General features: G+C 34.7%; 2 protein-coding genes and 1 long non-coding RNA gene across 3 annotated transcripts in view; 2 read left to right on the top strand and 1 right to left on the bottom strand.

The window, feature by feature from the left end:
• Positions 1 to 24248, top strand: part of LOC106143193 (zinc finger protein ush) — a 168498-nt gene that overhangs the window by 41012 nt on the left and 103238 nt on the right. The gene's annotated exons all lie outside the window — the stretch shown is intronic.
• The window catches only part of LOC132901930 (uncharacterized), an 83257-nt gene that overhangs the window by 18598 nt on the left and 40411 nt on the right, over positions 1 to 24248 (bottom strand). The gene's annotated exons all lie outside the window — the stretch shown is intronic.
• Positions 21816 to 23925, top strand: LOC132902332 (putative nuclease HARBI1). Its single transcript, XM_060946932.1, has 5 exons — positions 21816 to 22055; positions 22196 to 22386; positions 22479 to 22611; positions 22836 to 22977; positions 23398 to 23925. The coding sequence occupies exons 1-3, from the start codon at positions 21831 to 21833 to the stop codon at positions 22594 to 22596; spliced, it is 534 nt and encodes a 177-aa protein (XP_060802915.1). The 5' UTR covers positions 21816 to 21830; the 3' UTR covers positions 22597 to 22611; positions 22836 to 22977; positions 23398 to 23925.

Raw genomic sequence — 24248 nt, 5'->3', positions numbered from 1 at the left:
TATGATAGAATTAAGATTCAAATAGAGACAGGTTGCTAGCCCATGGCCTAAAATAAGAATCCAAAGTTTATAAGTTTAATGTGATGGAGTGGCCCCATTCTATTTTATATTGGTGTCGGGAACCACACGGCACTTACTGATTTTAGTAAATAAATAATTCTATGCACTTTTTCAATATTACAACAGATTATTAAACTATTGCAAACAAATATTTATTACCAACTTTTAGGAGACATTCTCATACTTTATTCTAAAAATTATATTAACTCTGAATAACCCGTAAATTTGGCAAAAAAACCCGAACGGTTTTATAAGTAAACAGCCACCTGTATCAATTACATCGACTAGTGCTTCAGAGACTGTATCGCAAGGGTTAATGGCGTGAGAATCGCTGATAACGCCCCCCTCACCACCCCCCACCCCCCGACGGTAGTATATCAGGGAGCCTCGAATCTCGATGGGTAATTGTGTGGTAATAGATAATGGACCGAACTTTGTTTCTGATGTGTTCTCACCTTTGTGCGGGAGAGGTTTGAATTTGGAATACATTTTTTTTTTTTGCTTTTTTCTTTCGTAATGTATTAACGTGCAAAAGTACTGATTTCATGAGGATGATTAATTTATTTTCATTAAAATTTTAAATAAATTAATATAAGTTCTTTTTTGAAGCATTTTAGGTGTATTATTTGGTAATTTTAAAAATATAGTAAAAGTACAATAATCTACATGCTACAATATATGTACCTCATAAGGGATAAAGACATGATAATGTTCATGTATTAAAATTTATCTGTCTATGGTTTTTTGCCCAAGAGTTTATATATTACTAGCTGTGCCCGCGACTTCGTCCGCGTGGAATATTTATTTTGGGCATCATTGAAGTGCTCAAGGATGAATAATTTTCCTCGTTATTTTTCACATTTTCTATTACTTCTTCGCTCCTTATAGTTGCAGCGTGATGTTATAGCCTAAAACCTTCCTCGATAAATTTTAAAATAATTATTCAATTCGAACCAGAAGTTCCTGAGATTAGCGCGTTCAAACCAACAAACTCTTTAGCTTTATAATATTAGTATAGATTTATTTATATAGAAATGTGCGCTAAACCGCCAAATGAGTATCTTATGAAAATAGGAGCACAATCTCTGATAGCGATGATGGAATGGCGGCTGATGCCCAATATTCATTTATTCTGCCCACTAAGCCGTCAAGATTGGATCCTGTATGTATAAGTAAAGGAAAACTAAGGAAAAAAAATATTATTAAGACTTTTACGTGTACCTTTTGTGAGGGTGAATTCCGTGGAAATTTTACGTTTTTTTATTGTTGGACGTAGGTAGATCCGTTAGTTTGTTAATAACATACTTATTTGTTTAGCTAATTCTTAGAATTATTCCGATTAATAGAAATAGATTTTTTTTCAAAGTAAGATACAAGGTGCCATTTATTGAAGTCAACATACTTAAGTATAATTATATAGCATAAGTATTATTAAGTACATATAATTTACATATGTTATAACTATATATATTAAAAAACATATGCCAATTTAGGACACCGACTAAGCAATAATAATTTCATGCATACCTACATACGAGGTATGTTGTACAAAACAGAACTATGTTGTATGTTTAAAAAAATCACAAAATCTACTGACTCTAGCTTATAGAATATATAATTTTTATGGATATAGAATAGAGCATGGGCCACATTTATTTCCAGGAGTTTCCCGTGGAAGAGAAATCCCGAGGAAACGTCAGGTTTTGTATCATCTTCAATGAGACTGTAGGCTCTGTCTACCTCTACGATTTACCCCGTAAGGGATAGAGATATATGTATGTGTTTTCAATGAGTGTCTTTTCATTGAAAACACATAGGTACATACCTTAGCAGGATATTTTATACCTACCTATGTTCCCGATTTCCGATCCGACCTAGTATCATTCCGAATTATTTATCCTTTTCCAAAAGCGATGTGCGAATCACACAGGAAATATTATGATTTATGATATCAATGGGCCTTTATTTCATTAGAGAGCGTTTATTCCACAAACAAATATACATAAAACACGTGGTTATCTATTTCGGGGTCTCGAAGGTTAGTTTATATTGAAAGATATATTGAGATAAAGATATTGTACCATCGTCTTAAAGAAATTACCCAAGTTTTATGCATAAAACACGCCTTTTCACCGAAGGGTAGGCAAAGGCTACATCTTTCCACTTGCATACTTCTTTCGCGTCATGTACATTCATAACCTTTCCTTCCTTCAAACGACATTACTTGATGTCAACCAATGTTGTGAAACCAAAAGATTTGACTATTATTAAGCGATATGAAGTATCCTATAATAATGAATTTTTTTTTTATTTTATTTTTTTTTGTCAAACGAGGTTCTTTCTAGATATACATCTACATCTAAAATTCCCATAAATCAAAACTTACACGGTACATCGTTGTCCCCCAACCTCAGACGAGCCGATATCATTCGTCCACCATTTTTCGTTACCTCTATCGGCTCATACCTGAAGGAACACGAAATATTTCATAGGAGATTAGGGTGAAAAGGGCCAGATTGATCATGCGTGCTGACACTATCTCCTCACAGTACCTGACGAGCTTTGATCTATTTTTGCAATGTAACGTATTGAGATGAGGTATAGATTTGAAGTAGGTTATATAGTGAAAAAATTTATAGTAATTTATTTGTAAACTTTTGCGCGTAGATTGCAGTATACGTACATACATATAATCACGTGTACATCCCTTGCGGGGTAGATAGAGCCAACAGTCTTTAAAAGACTATAAGGAATGATGGATTTGAGGTTCAAATAGAAAAATCCCAAGTTCATTTGCCTAACCTTTTACGACATCCATGGGTAAGAGAACTTCCCTAATGTGCGAAGAACCACATAGCTTATTTGTTAATCTGGTTATATGCTGTGTTACTGTAAAGTTTTAACGAAATCCATTATTTTATGAAAGAGCAAAAAACTAAGACATATGTACATACTTCAGCATTTATTTGTTATGATTATCATGATATGATGAAGTATAAGGTATTGGGTTTAAATTCCACTGGGGCGATTATAAGCTAAATTATTTAGTTTAATTACCAACATTTTAGGCTTTTTCAGTGCTAAACATGCAACTGCCAAAAAGCATGGTGCTAAACCCGTCAAAAAAAAGCGGTCGTTACGTCAAAAATTACTGTGACAAGATAAAAAGGCGGGAAAAAGTGGCGGGAATCGAGTAATGTCTTGAGGTGTTCATTACGGCTAGGCAGTCAATTGAGTGTGAGGCTGGATAAGCTGCCGTGTATAAAATGTTTTGAAAATAAGTATATGTTGCAACAAATTATGGGCTTTGCACGAAACTTGTCAAAAATTGTGGCTTTTTTTATTATTAGAATAAAAAAAGGAATTGGAATGTAGATTTTTTTGCGTTTATTAAATGTTTTCCTTGGCGCTGACGAGGTAGAGGGAGCCAACAATACCGATAAGACTAATGGAAATGAAATTCAGATAGCGACAGGTTGTTAGCCTAAAGTCGTAAAGACAAAACTCAAATTACGAAGCTTTTCTTTTGATTTTGTTGATTTGTAGTTTTGATGACAATTTTAGGTTTAAATCAGATCAGAACAATTAACGAAAGAATAGATTTAGGTACACTGTTTATTGTTTAGAATTATTATTATTTTACCTATTACTTACACAGGATTTATAATGTGGGCTTAAAATCTGAATAATAAAGAATTCAAAATCCTCCATGATCATTTTAAAAGTATTGAAAGCATAAAGTCATACCTCTTCCAGGAGGTTCACTACCAGAACGCATAAAAATTTTAAGCATAAAATAAGTTAGCATAATGAAATTACAACTAATTACAAATTCCCATAATACTAATAAGCACAACACGTTTTAGCATACACTTTTTAGCATAAATACAATAAGCATAAACATGATTTCGCACAAACCAATTAACCATAACTGTAAAAAAGCATAATGGATATTTACCATAATGAAAATAGGCATAATAACCTAACCTAACCTAACCTAACCGTACCTAATCTATCTATTCTAATCTATCTATCCTAATCATCTATCTATCCTATCAACTATCTATCCTAATCTATCTAAAATACTATTATGCGACATTCCATTATGCCTAAAAAAATTGTGCAAAAAAAAATTATGCATAAATGCATTATGCTAAATTATAATTATGCCAAAGCACATATTATGCTAAAACGAAATTAGGTCATTTTACTATTATGCTAAATAGATTATGCCACTTCGATTATGCCATTCCATTTTATGACAAAACTCATTATGCCAATTAAAGGGATCCCCTTCCAGGAAGGGTAGGCAGAAGCTACAGAGACCATCTTTGCACATGTCACGATTCATGCATACTTGTTTAACCTCATCCACATTCATAAGTCACATTAAAATAAAGAACCAATTAATTAATTTTCAAGTAATATTCCACATTAAATGTATCTAGTATTAATTTATGACGAAAGGTTAGGCGCATAATTCCTACTACATTTACGAATTCAAATTCAGAATTTTTATTCATTATTAAAATATACTTTATATCGCTTAATAATTGTCAAATCATTTGGTTTCACAACATTGGTTGACGTCAAATAAATAACTTGAAACTAAGTTTACTGCCGCTTCCAAGGCGTCAGTGCAGAAGAAGCGGTCACAAACTGCACTGCAGCATTTTCTTCAACATCGTCAACTTCACAAATATCCAAACTTAGAACAGAATGTGGACGAGAGAATACATCTTTTCCTAGCCACTTATAAAGAAATGACTCCGATCTCCGATTACAAAACTTGAACACCAATACCTAACAATGCGCACAAATAAACATTTATCCACAAATTACTCCACTTACAACGTGTACCCACACATTCTGCACCTTACCACCCTACGTACTGAGTATAAAATCGCCTGTATGTAAATCGTGCGCAGCCTGTTGCTTTCCGGATATTGCGCGTTCTATCGGAGGCTCCCTCTGACGGAATTACCCTGTAATCGCCAAATTACCTTCGGATCGTATAATTAAATGCCTTTGTACAATATCAACAGTTTTTACACACACTTTTTTGGGTTTGTAGGTCTTGGCAATGTTGATAAAGCGACTGTTCTGATCAAGAGGAAGCGTAAATTTTCGAGTCATACTCGTACATACATAGATATAGTCACGTCTATATCCCTTGCGGGGTAGGCAGAGCCAACAGTCTTGAAATTAGTGAAAGGCCACGTTCAGCTTTTTGGCTTAATGGTAGAATTGAGACTAAAATAGTGACAGCTTGCTAGCCTATCACCTAAAAGAAGAATTCTAAGTTTATAAGCCTATCCCTTAGTCGCCTTTTACAACATCCATGGGAAAGAGAAGGAGTGGTCCCATTCTGTTTTTTTTTATTGGTGCCGGGAACACACGCAATGCAAATGAGAAAAAATCAGAAAAAATGCAATGAGAAAAAAGCAAATAAATATTCTATTCTTATTCTATTCTATTCAGTCTCAGAAAATGATTATCCGAATTTCTACTACATTCGGTTTTATCCGGGGCGATGCCCACCTGGGAATCTCCAATATTTTTTTTTAAATGAGGCTATATTTATACAGATTGGGTTAACCCCAAAGTAAGTGGGTAGACGTATAATAGTTAATGGGTCTACTGGAAGTGATTTCTATTGAAATAAGTAGCAACTTTGTACTGCAATTAAGTACTGTATTCTCAATAATGATAGAATTGAGATTCAAATAGAGACAGGTCGCTAGCCCATCGCCAAACAGAAGAATCTCAAGTTTATAAGCCTATCCCTTAGTCGTTTTTTACCGACATGGGATAGGGATGGAGTAGTCTTATTCGTTTATCTTTTGGAACCGGCGTTTTCATTTAAAAAATAAAAAAACAGAGTGGAAAGATAAAGAGTTATCCAAATCCTAATCTAAATTACTAGGAACCACACGGTAAACACCCTCGTCTACAATGAATGTGCAAGTGAACGTGTGTACCTACTGTTGGAAACACATTGTTCACATAAACATATAATCACGTCTATATCCCTTACGGGGTAGACAGAGCCTACAGCCTTGTAAAGACTCGATAGGTTACGTTCAGCTATTTGGCTTTAAGATAGGATTGAGATTCAAATTGTGACAGGTTGCTAGCCCATCGCCTAAAAGATGAATCCCAAGCCTACCCCTTAGTCGGCTTTTACGACATCCATGGGAAAGAGATGGAGTGGCCCTATTCTTTTTTGTATTGGTGCCGGGAACCACACGGCAAAAACATTGTTATTTTATACTATATCCAGTAGAAGGTTAGCCTGCCAGCGCGCGATAAGGAACAGCTATGTTCGTTCAGAGTGCAGTATTAAAAAATAAAAACAAACCAAAATCATTCGAAAATTCAAAATTCATTATTATGGAAACACTTCACTTACTAATTGTCATAATCTTTCTAATAAAGTACTAAAAAAGTTAACTGCAGCTTCCGAAGCGTCGTCAGTGCAGAAGAAGCGGTAACAAACTGGACTGCAGCATTTTCTTCAACAACGTCAACTTCACAACAATGCAAACTTAGAAAACAAATGTTGACGAGAGAATACATTGCTGTGATTGACCTATTTATACGAAATTTAAATTATTAAAAAAAATAATAATTATGGATTAGCAATTTTAAATTGATTTATGTACAGAGTGTACTGAATTTTGATTAAGCTCATATAAAATTTAAATTATTTTAAAGAAAGAAAAGTTTTGGTAATAATTACTCTGAAGGCAATTCTATAAATCAACCCCCGTATCATGTAGCTGTTTCGCTTTTTATTATGACGTGAAGCGGAACAGCGATAGTTTTTATTATCGCTTTATTAGCCCCTCCCTTAATCGCCTTTTACGACATCCACGGAAAGGAGTGGTTCCATTCTAAAATGCCGAAAACCACACGACGACATTAACACGAGCTAATTATTATTTTTTCTTATAATGTTATCTATGTGCTGTGTGGTCTCGGCACCAATACAAAAAAGAATAGGACCACATCATCTCTTTCCCATGGATGTCGTAAAAGGCGACTAAGGGATAGGCTTACAAACTTGGGATTCTTTTCTAGGCGATGGGCTAGCAACCTGTCGCTATTTGAATCTCAATTCTTTCATTAAGCCAAATAGCTGAACGTGGCCATTTAGACTGTTGGCTCTGTCTACCCCGCAAGGGATATAGACGTGCCCATATGTATGTATGTATGTAATGTTATCTATTAAAAATCACAGTATCAAACACGTGACGGCGTACAAATTATTAATTATTCTGACACGGGTGTGTCTTGACGGGGGTTTGTATGAAAAACACATATTTTTCCGGCATTGTTTGAAATTAATTAATGTGATAAGATCGCAAGGTGCGCCTGCGAGCCAGCGATAAGTGACTGTTCATATGGATCTGTATGCTTTGCGTGGCCGTTTTTACCCCCCCAGAAAGCAATGAAGGGTGCTATATAAATAAATAAATCAATAAATATAAATTACACAGATTGAAATAGTTTCGAAGTAAGACAATCTGTTATAATATGTTTATCTAGCCGATGTAGATTTTTAGTTTGCAAACATACATACATATACATGTAATCACGTCTATACCCCTTGCTGGGTAGACAGAGCCAACAGTCTTGGAAAGACTGATAGGCCATGTTCAGCTGTGTGGATAAAATTGTGATTCCAATAGTGACAGGTTTCTTGGCCATCGCCTTAAAATAATCCCAAGTTTATAAGCCTATCCTTTAGTCGCTTTTTACGACATCTATGGGAACGAGTTGAAATGGTCGTATTTTTTTTTGTATTACCTAGTGCCGGGAATCACACGGCACGAGAGAGATGGGGAAAAGAAAATTGTTAAGTGCTTCTTGAGATATGACATAAATAACTAACATGCTACATGAAAAACTGCTGCTGAAACTCGAAACTTTGTGCCTCAAAAATCGAAAACTGAGAAAGTTTAAACAAATTCACCAATCCATACAGCCATTTAATTAGCACAGGTGAGATACCACTATCAGGGCCGCGGGTTCGATCCCCCTATCTGTCTCATTAGTCGATAGTTATTCAGCCCGTTAACAATGCGTCTACAGCTGATAAGGGATCCACCGAGCAAGATACGCTTTCAATGTTACACGATATGTAAGTCTAATTACAGTTTATTTACTTACTTGTGTTACGCGCGTGGGTTATTCGCAAATTGTTCGATATTATTTATTCGAATTGTTGGATGTTTATGGAATTGATAAATTCCTTACACATTCAGTCATGTGCCTATCAATTCATTACATCATATAGGTACAAGAGGAATCCCAAGTTTTGAAGCCTATCTCTTAATCGCCTTTTACCACACCCATGGGAAAGATATATGGAGTGGTTGTATTCTAAAATCCTAAAAACCACACGGCACTGAGTACCAATACAACAACATTAAAATGAATGAGATGAACGTAAACAAATACAATTTAGCGAGTCGTACAACGTAAACAATGTCAGAATGAACACTTTCCCGAAATGACCTCACTTCCAATACATTTACGGGGGCATAACTCGAAAACTGTGAATTTGGAGGCGTCGTATGAACTCGCATGAAATATATTCAATCTGCGCGGGTGAGATAAGGGTCCCCTGCGCCCCCCTCTAAGCCGGATGGGCGGTCAACTCATGTGTGCCGTTAAAAATCGTCTAAGATTACGTACGATTTGAAAATAGGGGCACTTGATGATCGTTTGACGCGATGAGTTCACGTTTCGTAAGTAAAATTTTATAAGAAAACAAAGCCGTGTTGTAAAATATATCTGTTCGTACAGATTTTGTAGCAAACTTTTTTTATAAAACGTATTTTCAAAACTTTTCTTGGCTATAATGGTATTCTAATCGTATAAGCAATTATTATACGGAATGTAAGCTTTTAAAGAATATTTAAGAGTTTGATTCGTATTTATTATAAAGATATTTATCATGTCATATTTCAATAGTTAATACCAATGTAAAAACCTACATTTATATAGGTATACCTATAGCAAAGCATTATACAAGTAAATTATATGATTCACGATAGCATGGTTCGTGACAAAATAAAGTTTAATCCAACTATTTGGTCATAAACAAAGCGTTGTCAGCCCTAGATGGCGATAATAAAATTATTATTATTCGTACTATCAGGGCTGCCACCCGGCGATGCTATCGTGCTATCTCGCAGCGCCAAGCGTCACCCCCTTCAGTTGGTGATGGGAGTGAGTCGGCAAAGTCAAATTTTATCGATAAAATATTTATCAACGTGATAAAACAACACTATTTTTTGTTGAAAAGTGATTTACAAATATAGGAAAGGGTTGTGAACATAATGCCAGTTCCCACAAGTTTCCCTAGAATAACCAACTGAATTTTACACTAAATAGCAGATAAGCATAGTTTGTTCAGCGTGTTTCCATGTCAACGTGAATTTATCACATAATTATCATAAATGTATACCTATCTTAAGATTTCATTTGTAGAACAGTCCTTAGTCACAATCACAAGTCCCAAATAAGTCTATCCGGACTAAGTCTGGGCCAACTGTTGCTTACAAAGCACTTGAAATAATCAAGACAAATCCCAACTACGAGCACATTTCCTTAATCTGTGGAATTACAGTTTTGTGTTGGCTCGAGCATATTTATAATTAAGGTTTATAATTTAATTATACTACAATTGCATTATTAAAAAGTGGTGAAAGTATATGAAAAGTTAAAACAAGATTTTGATTTGATTGATGAAAAAATTACTAAACAAAGTCACATATACCTAATTATACTACATAGGTACCTATATTGTTTTCATTTTGTTTTTCCACATATCGCTTATTTATTTTTACTGGAAATAAATCTCTTAATAACCATCACTATTGGTGTAGCCAGTATCGCTCTGTAAAAAAGTAATAACAATAGCACTCAATATAATTTTTCAAAGAGCACTCAACATTCTTAGAATCGCTTTAAATGCTGAATGCTTAATAATCGAGTCGATTCATCGATAGCGTCCCATCACTGGGGGTGTAACCTGACTTATTCCGGATAAGAATAAATACAGTGGCGCTCGCCGGCGGAATGTGCTAATACATCCTTATCGCGACGCCCGCCATCCGCACACCATCTACACATTACACACACAGCTCTGTATCTTTTAAATTTCGAATGCTTGTGTTGAAGCGTTGTTCTTAGTTCAAATTCACTAGTAAAGAATCTGTGAATTTAATGAAACAATGAAAATATTTTAGGTATTAATTTGGTACATCGTTGTGTTTATTGTGATTTGGTTTAGAAAATATTTGGATTAAATTTGGTATCCATAAAAAATATCCATGTGGTGCCCGATCCTTTAGGATAGGAAAATTCAATCATGCGAAAGGCTAATAAACTAAGGATTCTTCTTTAAGGCGATAGGTTCTATTTGGATCTCAATTTTATCACTACGTCTTACAATTAAACGTGGCCTTTCAGTCTTTTCAAGATTATTGTTTTTTTTTTTAACTTTATGGACTATATGTTTTGCGTTCTTATCCCTTAATAATAAACTAATTAAGAAATTGAATTTCTACTTAACCAATATGTTTTTCCTTTTAATATCGTGTTACATCAATAACGATAAAAGATGATCCAAAAAGAAAAACACGACCATGTGTATCAAGTGAATAAAAAAGTCGTATAAAGCACAGTTGCCCGGTATCGCCACCCGAGGCGCCACTATCGTTGGCGCCAAAACCACCGCTATCTCGGTCACTTTTCACGTTTTTCACGGATCCGCTATACGCCGCGCGCCGTAGAATAGACCTATTATTTATTTATTTACTTACTTATTTAAAACTTTATTGCACAAAAACAAATGTTAACGTGTTAAATGTTACTATGTTAATGTTTGAAAATATTAACCTGCAAATTCTGAAGAGTTATTCTTAATTTAAAATTACAACATGTTTTTTTTTATTTTTGCTGTGTTTATAAATTAAAAATTTTGTTGGATTTTTAAAACATGTAAGAGTGTTTTATATGGGATATTCCTGGTTTGAAGGAAAATTGAAAAGTGTCAAGACGCCTAAAATTAAGTCATAAAATAGTTTATTTTTTTTCTGTGTATTTCACAGACAACGCCCTTGTTTCAACATGTTTCCGTGAATGATAGCATCTACTCTTAGTTTAAATTAAGGAAAGCTGGAAAAGATATTTATTATTATTAGATATTATTTCAAAACTGAAGTCATTGAGTGAGGATAAAAGGTAAACCCGTCCAAAATAAGTATTATGGTAAGTTATTACATGTAAATGCGAAAACGTTATGACAAACCCTTCACAATGCTGGTACAGACGATGCTAAAAGTTTCACTTGCTCGTTTCCCACGTGGCAAACTAAATTTACTAGTTGAGTCAAATATAGCACAACCAATTTGAAATAATCCTACTAATATTGAAAATGCGAAAGTTTTGAAGGTATGTTTGTTGCTCTTTAATTTAGCACACAAGTACGTTATGTTAATCCAGTCGCCGTAGCATATAGCACGCGCGACGTCGTTTTCATCGCGCGAAAAACTATCGCTGTCCCGTTTCACGTCTTAATAAAAAGCGAAACGGCGACAGTTTTATCTGGATTTAACATACTTAAACTATTTAATTTATACTTACTTTACTACTGGTACTTTTTAACCCGAAATAAGTGACGCACAACTAGTCAATTAAAACTCTGCTTATTACTTGCAATTATAATTTTATATGTATGTACGATGGCGTCAACTGTACCTATTTCCTTGAACAGTCCAATAAGCAACATGCCACCGCGCGTGTCGACTCAGAGTCCTGATAACGCCTAATTTGCATAATACTGCAGATTTTTTTCAACAAAACATATATAAACATCGTAATACTAATGTGGTTTTTGCGCTGTGGTACAAGTCATAAGATGCGACTGAATTGAAATGTCAGCGGCATATTACCTTTAAAACATTTCTATTGGAATTAACAAGTTTAATTTGTTTTTATTACAGAAATCTCTCAACTTTCTTAATCATAACACTACAACTGTGGGTGTATAATCAACGATCGGAAAGAGAGATTATGTAATATTTTCCGTTAAGGGGATAGCTTTTTGTCATTAGATCATTTTATTTCCCACACAGCAAATATTATTATTTAATACGTATTATATGTAAATAACGTTTAAAACATATTTATTTGGTTGACCAAAAAAGCATGCTATTTTCTCATTTTAATAATTTATTAATCTGTCATTGTAGTTACGTAAATAAAATAAAAAAAAATCACAAAATAGCTGCTGCTTTCATATTTGTAATCATGTTACGAACGAAAAATCAGAATCGCTTTTGCTTATCACTTGTACGTACCACATAAGGTCATTTATGGGTCGCGACCCAAGATCGCATTGATATCATGTTTTTTTTTTCTTTTGCAGGTAAGTAGGCCATCTCACAAGGAGGTGACGAATCAGGCGAGATCGCCCCGATTGCATTTTTAAGGTATTTCGTTGCATGTTTTCAATGCACCCGTAATGATGCAAAAAAGAGCGGTAAGAACTGCTTCCGGTAATGATTTTTAAAGGGTTATTTTTAAGGTGGTGAAGTTATTGGATTTGAAAATGTGGTATTTTTCCTAAGATTTTAATTTATTTAGCTTTTTGAATTATAACAATTTCGTCATGAAGCCTATTGGAGACTATTGGCTCTGTCTACCCCACAAGAGGTATAGATTTATATGTATGTATTTTTAAATTAACACTAGTACGAGTATCCATTAATTTTTTATTAATAAATATATTAAGATAATTAAGTATAATGTTTTTGTCTCGAACTGCATTTATACACCTATAATTAAGGTAGGTACTTATTGTTTGTTAAAATTAACTCAGACATTTAACGTTTAATTTTTACGGTAGGCATAGACTACATCTCACCACTTGCAACGATCCCTGCATACTTCTTTCGCTTCATCCACAATTTTAAGAAATTTTTTTAAAGACTAATTTGGCGAATATATTTATATTAACTTTAAAGGTACAGTATCCATGTTAACTGTAAAATGTGAAAATTAAAAAGTTCAGACATAAGGTGACGTCACATTACCATTAAAAATACCCATTCTAACAGACCTTTATAAATTCTAAATCAGTAATGTAAACATTTAACCAAAATACAATGGCTGATCCACGTTTTGTACGTCACACACTCACACATACAAAACGAGGGTGGGGAGACGGGGGTGTTATGAACACAGCAAAAGTTCACCTTCTTATCTCATCTGTTTGACGGATTCCTACAGACAACGCTGCGTATTCATATTTTGTACAGAGTTAATGAGGTGCAGAGTCGGCATGAGGCTAGTTAATTTGTTTATTTTTTAGTTCGGTATATTCAACATCGTAATTATTTTTTACAATGCCTCTTCCATCTCTCGCCAGTTCAAACATAATTCAAAAAGTCGTTCGATTTTTTTTTGTCAAGTTTGTAAACCTGTATTAACCTGCTTATGAAAGCGGCTTGGTCTGTGATTATATAGGAAGTTTATTTAATTGTCATTAATTATGAGCAGCCCGTAAGCAGTCATCTTTTTCTACAATCGGTTCAAAGTTTATTCTGAAACATGTCAAAATCGTAACAGACCTACTAAATGACAGTCGTATTTTTACTTTATGAAAGATATTTAGGTCCAAAAAATAACAGATTTTTTTTAAACTGCCGCTTCTGCATCCTATGCTACTCTACATTCCAAGATCCCGTCCTCCCGTTACTGATAACGCGGGCTATTTAATCACAGATACGATCAGTTGGGCGGGCGGCGCCTTATCAGTACCCGCGGCCTTATCACTACCGCCCGCCCGCCCACGCTATCGCTCCCGTATATAAATTCCAGTCAGATTCTTATCAGCGCTTCAAGGTTTCCAATTCGAGTTATGTTTCGAGATACGTCTAAGATTTTCACATGTTAACTAACTATTGCCCGCGGTTTCTAGCGTAGAAGACGTTTATCGTAAATCTTATGGAAAGGGAACAGTAGTTTTTCATGTAATTGTTCCTTGGGTTCCCGATACCAAAAGAATAGGACCAGTCCATCTCTTACCCACGGACTTCGTAAAAGGCGACTAAGGATATGCTTGTAAACTCTGGGATAAAGAAGTATGCAGAGATCGTGGCAAGTGGAAAGATCTCTGCCTACCCCTCAGAGAAAAAGGCGTGATTATGTGTATGTATGTATGTTTATTAAGAGTAAAGTCTGTATTTTGTTATCAGTGTTACTTTAGACGAGATGTTATCAGCCACCCCCACTCCTTTGTTATTGGGGGGTGGTGATTGATCGATGTGATAACTCTCACGAGAAGTTATCGATTCATAACACTAGTGGTTTCACTTTGGTTTTTCTATGTAATGATTTATGTTTACAGTACATTTTCGTAGTAGGTACCTAAAGACCAACAATCCTATTAAAAAGTGTTCGAATCAAACAAATTTATCCGTACATTCGACATTGTATCTCAATGTAATATAAATAAGATACACAATCCTTAGATATAAAAAAACTAATTATTCACAATGAGCAAAGTTTTATATTGGAAGTACGCTTTATTGCAATAAAGTAAGATCCATTTTCGTATAGTAAACATCTTTAAAATCCATATAAAAGACCGTTTGTTTGTTTTTTCAGACAGATCAGGAACCTCTTCATTCATTCATTCATATAATCACGTCTATATTCCGTGCGGGGTAGACAGAGCCGACAGTATTGAAAATATTGAAAGGCCACGTTCAGCTGTATGGCTTTATGATGGAATTGAGATTTAAATAGTGATAGATAGCGTGCCCATCGCCTACAAGAGAATTCGCATGTTTATAAGCCTATCCCTTTGTCACCTTTTACGACATCCATGGGTAAGATTTGGAGTGGTTCTATTAAAATTGCCGGGAACCACGCGGCAGTCTATGTATATTATTATTTTATAAACTTGACCATTATGGCGTATGATGAATTTTAACCCCTTGTACCAACCGCTTTATTTAGTTTTTATGGCGAATTTTGAATTAGGCCCTTGTACGCCCCCATGAAGGTTCAACTTACGTGCCGTGTTTTACAATTAATTATAACCTGCTATCAGTGGTTTCCTGTTTCTTTGCTGCGAGATACGAAGGCCGATTCGAACGCGCTAATTAAAGTTATCGTAGACCAATTTATTTATAAGCTTTATCGAGGCTACCTATTGTTTCACTTGGGTTACACACGGTTGTTAAGAATGGCCAATAATTATTTTATATTTATAATAACAAACAATTTCAAAAGATGAATAAATTTAAGATGGAAATTAATAAAACTTAACTAATATTAGGCTATTACACTTGGGATTCTTGTAAGCGAAGGGCTAGTAAACTGTCAGTATTTGAATCTCAATTTCATATCAAGCCGAACATCAGAACGTGTTTAAGGCTTTTCAAGCTCTGTCTACCCGTCAAGGGTTATAGACGTGATTATATGTAAAAATGAAATATAAGGTATATTTAAGTAGTTATATTTTTACTATCACAGATCTTTTTTTATTAATATCAGACAATACCATTAATCTTTCAGTAATCTATAGCTTAAAGTTTAAACAAAAAAATTCCTAAGCAAGTTATTATGAAGCCATATGGTTATCATTATAAAATTATTTGATCCGATGGACTTGTATTAATATAACCTGAGGTTTAATAAAAAAATATTAATTTTGACGCAATTAAATTAATAAATATAAATATATAAGGGACAAATTACACTGATTGAGTTAGCCTCGAAGTAAGTTCGAGACTTGTGTTTACTAGCTGAACGATACTATATTTTATAATCAATACTTACATGGATAAACATCCAAGACCCAGGCCAATCAGAAAAAGTTATTTTCTCATCATGCCCTGGCCGGGATTCGAAACCGGGACCTCCGGTGTCACAGACAAGCGTACTACCGCTGCGCCACAGAGGCCGTTGTATTATTAGAAGTTTAGCTTACATTAGGTACGTGTAGAACAATATGACAATTAACATACATTTGCGACTTAGGTACATTTTTCCTTGACATAATATGTTAGTTACCATTTTCCTGTTAGTAAGTAAAAGAATTGTACGCAGTTACAATAACATACATACATACATACATATGTTCACGTCTATATCCCTTGCGGGGTAGACAGAGCCGACAGTCTTGAAAGGATTGAATGGCCACGTTCAGCTATTTGGCTTAATGATAGAATTGAGATTAAAATAGTGACAAGTTGCTAGCCCATCGCCTAAAAAAAGAATCCCAAGTTAGTAAGCCTATCCCTTAGTCGCCATTTACGACATCCATGGGAAAGAGATGGAGTGGTCCTATTATTTTTTGTATTAGTGCCGGGAACCACACGGCACTGCAATAACAATATTTATAAATACATACATACCATCACGCCTGTTTCCCATTGGGGTAGGCAGAGACTATAGAATACCACTTGCTACGATTCTTACAGACCTCTCCCGCTTCCTCCACACTCATTACTCTTTTCATGCATATTCGGCGATTACGGGTACTCCTAACATCTCCCTTTTTCAAGACATTCGAAATTTGGTTCTAGAAACCTGTCCCACTTTTACAGTCAGCTCTGCTTTATAAATACCTTTCGTTAGTCTGTCCTCATACATTCTCTCTCATTCACAATATTTATAATATTTGCTTAAGCACAAGGTATCATTTATTTAAACTTTATGCACGTAAAATGTACAACAGGTGGACTTAATGCCACAAGGCATTCTCTGCCAGTCGAATCTTTGGACCAAACTGAGATGGATGTACGGGTGGTGCAATGACTTTAAAAAAAAATTAATAATAATAAAAATATGAATAATAGATTACTTTATACACTTACATATAATATATCATTGCAATATTCAAAACAATAGCTATTGACTTGGGTATTCAGGCGATGGGTTTAGTTACATATCACTATTTCTATCTATCATTAGGTACATACACCGTGGCCGTTTAGTTTGGTGCTCATTGACTCTGTCTACCCCGTTAAGGATATATAAGTGTAGTTTCATTAATATTCTGTTTTTAAGTTTTGAAACTGGGAATAAATCCGAAAAAAGTTTGCTATTATTTTAATAGTTGATTGTAACATTGTAAAATTCAAAATTTTTATTCATTATTATAGGATACTTCATATCGCTTAATAATTGTCAAATTATTGGTTTCACAACATTGTTTAACGTCAAATAAATCACTTAAAACAAAGTTTACTGCCGCTTACGAGGCGTCAGTGCAGAAGAAGCGGTAACAAACTGCACTGCAGCATTATCTTCATATAACAAGTCATAATAACTATTTAAAGATTTAACAACTACATTCAAACCGGTCATAAATTAACAATATCTTAACTTTATCTCAAAATTGGGGATATAAAAATGAAAATGCATACAAACATGCCATTACGGAGTCGACGTATGCCAAAAAGAAAAACGCATTAAATTCTCATTGGCCATCAATTGTTCCAAGCAACGGTTTAGCGATGTATATGGGCCATAAATATGTTAATACACTAATGCTACTGCGCATTTCTTGTGCAATTTGCTGGGCAGAAACGAATAGAACATGCTGAATTGTGTGGCCTGAAATAAACGCTGAAGCGGGGCGATTAGTGGTGACGTCACTACGTCACACAGCATCGCCGCTACAGATTAAATAGAATTTAAAATATACTACACTTGCTTATAATTGGGAAGGTCACGTGAAAATGTTTGTTTGTCTTTATGCAAAAAATCTTCAAAAAAGGTAATATATCAAAAAGATAATTTTTTAAATTTGTCGTTTTCACAAGAAAGATATTTTGTTGTTTGAATGGACTGCAATTTACATCATCTCATCATTCCTCTTATTTACAAGTAACATTGCATTTGAGCAGTGTAGTTGCCGATAGAAAAAAGAATAGGACCGCTCCATCTCTTTCTCATGGATGTCGTGAAAGGCGACTAAGGGAAAGACTTAAAAACTTGGGATTCTCATTTTAGGCGATGGGCTAATCTATCACCATTTGAATCTCAATTCCATCATAAAGCCACACTGCTGAACGTAGCCTTATTGGTCTTTTCGAGACTGTTGGCTTTGTCTACTCCGCAAGGGATATAGCCGTGAGTATATATGTATATGTATGCCTGTAATATTGCATGAACGTCTGCAATCGATTGATACTATCCAGAAAGTTTCCTATCCAGGGGTCGTGGTAAACAGTTCCTGCTCCTGACCAAGATAAACACCATAACAACGATGAATAATTGTATAAAAATAGATATTGCCTTACTGCATATGCAAAGCACTTTGTTCGCTTTCCATGGTAGATTTCTATAATCTAAAAAACACAGACAAATAACAAAACAAACATATTCGTAAACCTATTAACACTTTTAAATAGTGGGAGTGAATAATACATACATACATATGGTCACGTCTATATCCCTTGTTGAGTAGACAGAAAGAATTTCAATGGAAAGAGATGGAGCAGTCCTATTCTTTTTTCTTCTTCAATATCTCTAAAAATACAGTCTGGTTTAGAATTTTTATTGCTTTGTGCTTCAATATAAGTTTAAATAAATAAATTAACGTTCCCGCTCGCCGCTCTACACTTGGACCACGTCAGAGCTGTCCAGCTAATGCGGCATTGTCGAAAATGGCCGTTAGGGAAATGGGACATGTAAATTGAGGGACTGTATGGGCGGACTGCAATTTTTACTGCAATTACTGTTCTTGGTGCAATACCGAGGTTAGAGGAAATAAAATTAATATTGAAAAAAAAAACTTTATTTTTTTTAATAATTTGTGGTAGAGAATAACATAGTTTGTGTCAGCTGCTTTTCTTACCGCGCATACTCTAAAAGTCAATTAAAGATATGGCTTATAAATTTGACATTCATCTTTTAGGTAATACTAGCTGTGCCCGCGACTTCGTCCGCGTGGAATAGTTATTTTGGGCATAATTGAAGCCCTCAATAATTTACACCGATTTTTTTCACATTTTCCACTATTTCTTCGCGCCTAGTTGCAACGTGATGTTATATAGCCTAAAGCCTTCCTCGATAAATGGTCTATTGAACACAAAAAGAATTTTTCAATTCGAACCAGTAGTTCCTGAGATTAGCGCGTTCAAACAAACTCTTCAGCTTTATAATATTAGTATAGATTAACTAGCAACCTTCTTCTTCTTCTCTAGATTTCAATCAAATCATTAAAGCACGAAGCTAAAAGTGACCTCCGAGTCTTTGTGAGTTGTAACTATCGACTCAGTCTACTCCGTTTGGGATACAAACGTAAAACATTAATGTGAGTATATGGACTGCTTATTTTTTTTCTCAGTATTGACCGATTTTGTCCCGTGTGGTTCCCGGCACTACTGAATGGGACACTCCATCTCTTTCCCATGGATGTTATAAAAGGAGACTGAGGGATAAGCTCATAAACTTGGGATTCTTTTTGTAGGCGATGGGCTAGCAACATGTCAGTATTTTAATCTTAATTCCATTATAAAGCCGTACAGTTGAACCTTCCGGTCTTTTCAAGACTGTCGGCTCTGTCTGCCCCGCAAGGGATATAGACGTGATAATGTGTATGTTAACCGGTTTCTATAGAGTAAATAAAATTAATTTACAACAAAAACCAGGATACACTATCTAAATTATCTTGATCATATTGAAAAGAGGTTATCACACATTCTAAAACGGTTAATCCAATGTTAATGCCATAGATTAATATCAAATCAAATTCGAATTATCTAAAAATAAACGCGTCATTTGTTTTACGTCCTACGCATGGAAGTATAAACAAATAAGTTTGTTAATATATAAATCTATATAAATAAATATATACGGGACAAATTACGCAGATCGAGTTAGCCTCGAAGTAAGTTCGAGAATACATACTTAACGAAAAACCAGAAAAACGATTTCCATCATGCCCTGGCCTGGCGATTCGAACCCGGGACCTACTGTGTCACAGACAAGCGCTCTATACCGCTGCGCCACAGAGGCGTCCGTCATCGATAAAAATCCACAACATAATTAAAGATAATGTTTGAAACTAATGACAAAACTGAGAACGTAGAATTTAGGACAAGTAGAACACATAATTAATAAGTTAAAAAAAAGTTGGGATATGCCTCAGAATTAATAATAGTTCTAACTTACAGAGTGGACAGTAAACCTCGCATCTGATTCGATAACTCATCCATCCATACATACATATAATAAAAAATTTAATTGCAGCGTGATCTCAACAACATAACCCTTTTTAGCAAAATCGGCTAGTAACCTACCAATGCAGCGATCATTTTAACCGTAGATAAAATATCTTGCAAGCTTAACTTATGTTCGAAAGCTTGCCAAAACGCCGCTTTGGTCCCGATAGTTTATCTGTGGTTTTAAAAATCGAACGCCATTTTGATATGTAATCGGTTAAAGTTGGCAGAGGCGTCAGTATGGAGGTTTAACCCTCTCCCACTCTTATTGACCTACAGTGCGCCCGCGCCTCCGCTCGCGTGAAACGAAAAACCCGTTAACTTATGTTCCAGTGGGAATTCCGAGAAATTCTTTCTTAGTCCACCTCTAGACCACACAAGGAACCTAATTTGGGAAATGCGTGGTCTATCTGTAAATCAAATAGAGTTATTAACAAACCTTCTAAAATTTTATATTCCCTCCCCCATAGATAGCATGAATAGAAAAATTATTAACCATACAACGTGCATTTTCTTGTTTATTATGGTTGAGTTAGTGAGGCTCAATCTGTGTAATCTTTATACATTTTTTTTTCTTGCCTCTTGTTCAGACCCCGCAGAAAACCTAAGTCCTTGGTCTGAGACATATCTAAAAAACAAAAACCTTGGAGTATTGACTTAATTTCAAATTGCTAAAACGCATAAAAAACATGGCGGAATAGGCTATTTTACACCATGTAAAAAAAAATATAAAAATGCACGTATCTTATAGATTTTGTAAAAAATAAAAGAAAAACATCGATCATTATTCATAAAAGTGCAATATGGATTTTATAATTCAATTTAAAAAATCCTCTTTTTTAATCTGTTCTTCAAAAGTCGAAAACGCTATCCGCCATGTTGGGTACTGACGTGACGTCATACTTTTAGTAAACAAATATCGAATCGAAAACATATTGATGATGTCAGGCTCTGTTTATTTTGAAATTTTAAAATTTCTATCACGTTTTCGGGTTTTTACTCTTTAATAATTTAATAGAATCATGGAAGACGGTTTTGTGAAAGCAGACAATATAAATCTACTGAGGATTAATACGTTGATGGTGGCGAAATTTTTTGCGTCCAATCCCGATTTCTGGGGGCTTAGACAAAGTAACATTTTGAAAACGATGACGAAGTTCGGCAATAAAAAAATGTATGGGATGACATAAGCCTTCGCTAAATCACGTGATCGATCGAGATCGATAACAAAATTGGTAGACAATGTTTACATTCATGTCGAAAACGAAACGAAATCGTCAATTAGCGAATTGTTTATTCGCCTATTTCAATACAAATGCGTAGCCAAGCGGCACTTTTGACGTTCGCTTTCTCTTCGGGAGCGATCGTTCGATTCGACATGTGTTCGCCATAATAACGAAAGCTTGGGGGCTGTCGATATCGCTACAAAATGGCCGAAAATTACAGTCAGCTGTGATTTGTGTACAAGGGCTACGTTGCGTTTAATACAGTTTTATTTATATAAAAATGCATTCTTTACGTTTATTGTGGGCTGCACATAATGAGAATACCTGGGTGAGGCGTCAAAGGCGATTTTCATCAAGAAGACATATGGAAACGATTGAAGATATACCGGAATTGTTGTTTATACAACATTTCAGGCTTGATAAAAAAACTTTTCGACGATTATGCGACGAACTAAAAAGATATACTGGATTGAAAGGATCCAATGAAATTTCCCTGGAAGTGAAGGTAAGAACTTTCATAAGGATTAACCTCATAGGGAAATAAGTATACTTATCTCTAAACTTAGAATACTTATAGAAATTTCTATAGTCTAATCCTATAAAGAAAACCACACGAGTATGCAGAGACATTACTGTGTTTTTCAGGTGCTGTGTACTCTAAGCTTTTTAGCCACAGGGTTATACCAGACAATTGTAGGTGTGGGACAATATTTGACACAGCGGACTACAAGTCGCTGTGTCAGGGAGGTTGTGAATTCTTTAAATCACAATTGGATGGTCAGCAGGTGGATAGTGTTTCCACAAACACCACATGAGAGATCTTTAATCAAAGAGAAGTAAGTGTAATTATAAAGATATAAAACCTTTCTTAATATTTGTCACCTAGTCCTACAGCCAGTATTTGTTATAAAATTGTTAACATTTCCAGATTCCATATAAGACATAATTTGCCTGGAATTATTGGGTGCATTAATTGTACCCATATAGCTATAGTAAGACCAGAGGAGGATGAATATTCATTTTTTAATAGAAAAGGATATCATTAATTAAATGTTCAAGTGGTAAGAAACTAGACTTAATTTTTATTATCAAAACACCTAAATATACTACTCTTTATATGTTGTGCAATAAAGTGTTAATTCAATTCAAATGGCCTGAATATACCTGTCAAAGGTATCACATGTAAATAAATATATAGGGACAAATCACACAGATTGAGTATTATATAACTTTTTATCAATTGTTATATCCCCAAAACAAATTGTTTTGTATATTTTTTCCCCAGATATGCGATTTCGATTTAAAAATAGTTAATGTCAATTCAAAATTTGGTGGTGCTACACATGACTCCCACATATGGTCCGCTAGTCATGTAGAGACTTTCATGCGAGGGCTTCATGAAAGTGGTGAACATGTTTGGTTATTAGGTATGTAAGACATTTTTTCTTATATTTCATTGCAAACCATAATAGATAAAAAACTTATATGGAATAAACATATGTAAAGTATTTCATTTAAATAATACATCTACTTCTATAAACTATTGGAAATCAACTAAATTAAATTAGTATTCATTGTTTGCCACCCAAGTATACATTATAGTTCTTCAATTTATTTTGAACTAGAGGCCGCCCGCGACTTCGTCCGCATGGAAACCCTATCAATCCCGCGGGAATTCTGGGATGAAAAGTAGCCTATGTGTTATTCTGGGTCTTCAGCTACCTACATACCAAATTTCATGGTAATCGGTTCAGTAGTTTTTGCGTGAAAGAGTAACAAACATCCATACAAACTTTCGCCTTTATAATAGTAGTAGGATAAAATATTTATTGAGTATGTAATTTCAGGGGATTCTGGATATCCACAGCGACCTTGGTTGATGACGCTTATACTAGATGCTGAACAAGGGTCCCAAGAAGAAATATATACCAGACGTCATGTGCAAGCCAGATCTCGCATAGAACGATGTTTTGGATTACTGAAGGCTCGTTGGAGGTGTATGCTTTGACACCGTGTTCTTCACTATGAGCCTTACGTGGCTAGCAGAATTATTAACGCATGTTGTGTATTGCATAATATTGCAATACATGCTAAACTACCTGCTCCAACAGATATGCCAGCTGAGGCTCTTGATGGTAGTGAAGATCAAAGTATACAGCATAACACCTCTACAACCAACACTAATCAAAACGAGTTAATTCGAGGAAGGGCTATGTGAAATTATCTAGTCAGTAGAATGCAGCATTCTACTGACTAGATAATTCTGTCTGTATATAATTTATAGTTTCATTTTATTTAAGCTTAAGTATATTTTTTTAAGTTAGTATCAAATGAAAAAGAAAATAATAATAATAATATAACAATTTTAATAAGTATCCAGTCTTTTAACTTATCAATATACTTATCTACTTTTTTTAATATTTAACCACACCACCACCATAGTCCACATATACTGGATCATCTTCTTGGGCAACAACTGCAGATAATTGAGAGGGTGCAGGTGCAGAAGATTGAGGTCTCTGAAAAAGTTATTATGGTGATATTTATTGAATATGTAGATACTTAATTAAATAGTATACTGTTTTATCTAATTATATATGTGTAATGGCTAAAATTTTTAATTTCTAATATTCAAGTACAATATTTATTCAACAAGATTTACCTAGTTAGTATTGATTTTTAGCTAATAATTTTGTTA

The sequence above is a fragment of the Amyelois transitella genome, chromosome 2 (assembly GCF_032362555.1).
Source record: "Amyelois transitella isolate CPQ chromosome 2, ilAmyTran1.1, whole genome shotgun sequence".
In the NCBI taxonomy this organism is placed as follows: Eukaryota; Metazoa; Arthropoda; class Insecta; order Lepidoptera; family Pyralidae; genus Amyelois; species Amyelois transitella.
The sequence above is the reverse complement of the archived record's forward strand: the minus strand, read 5'-3'. Positions and strand labels throughout refer to the sequence as shown.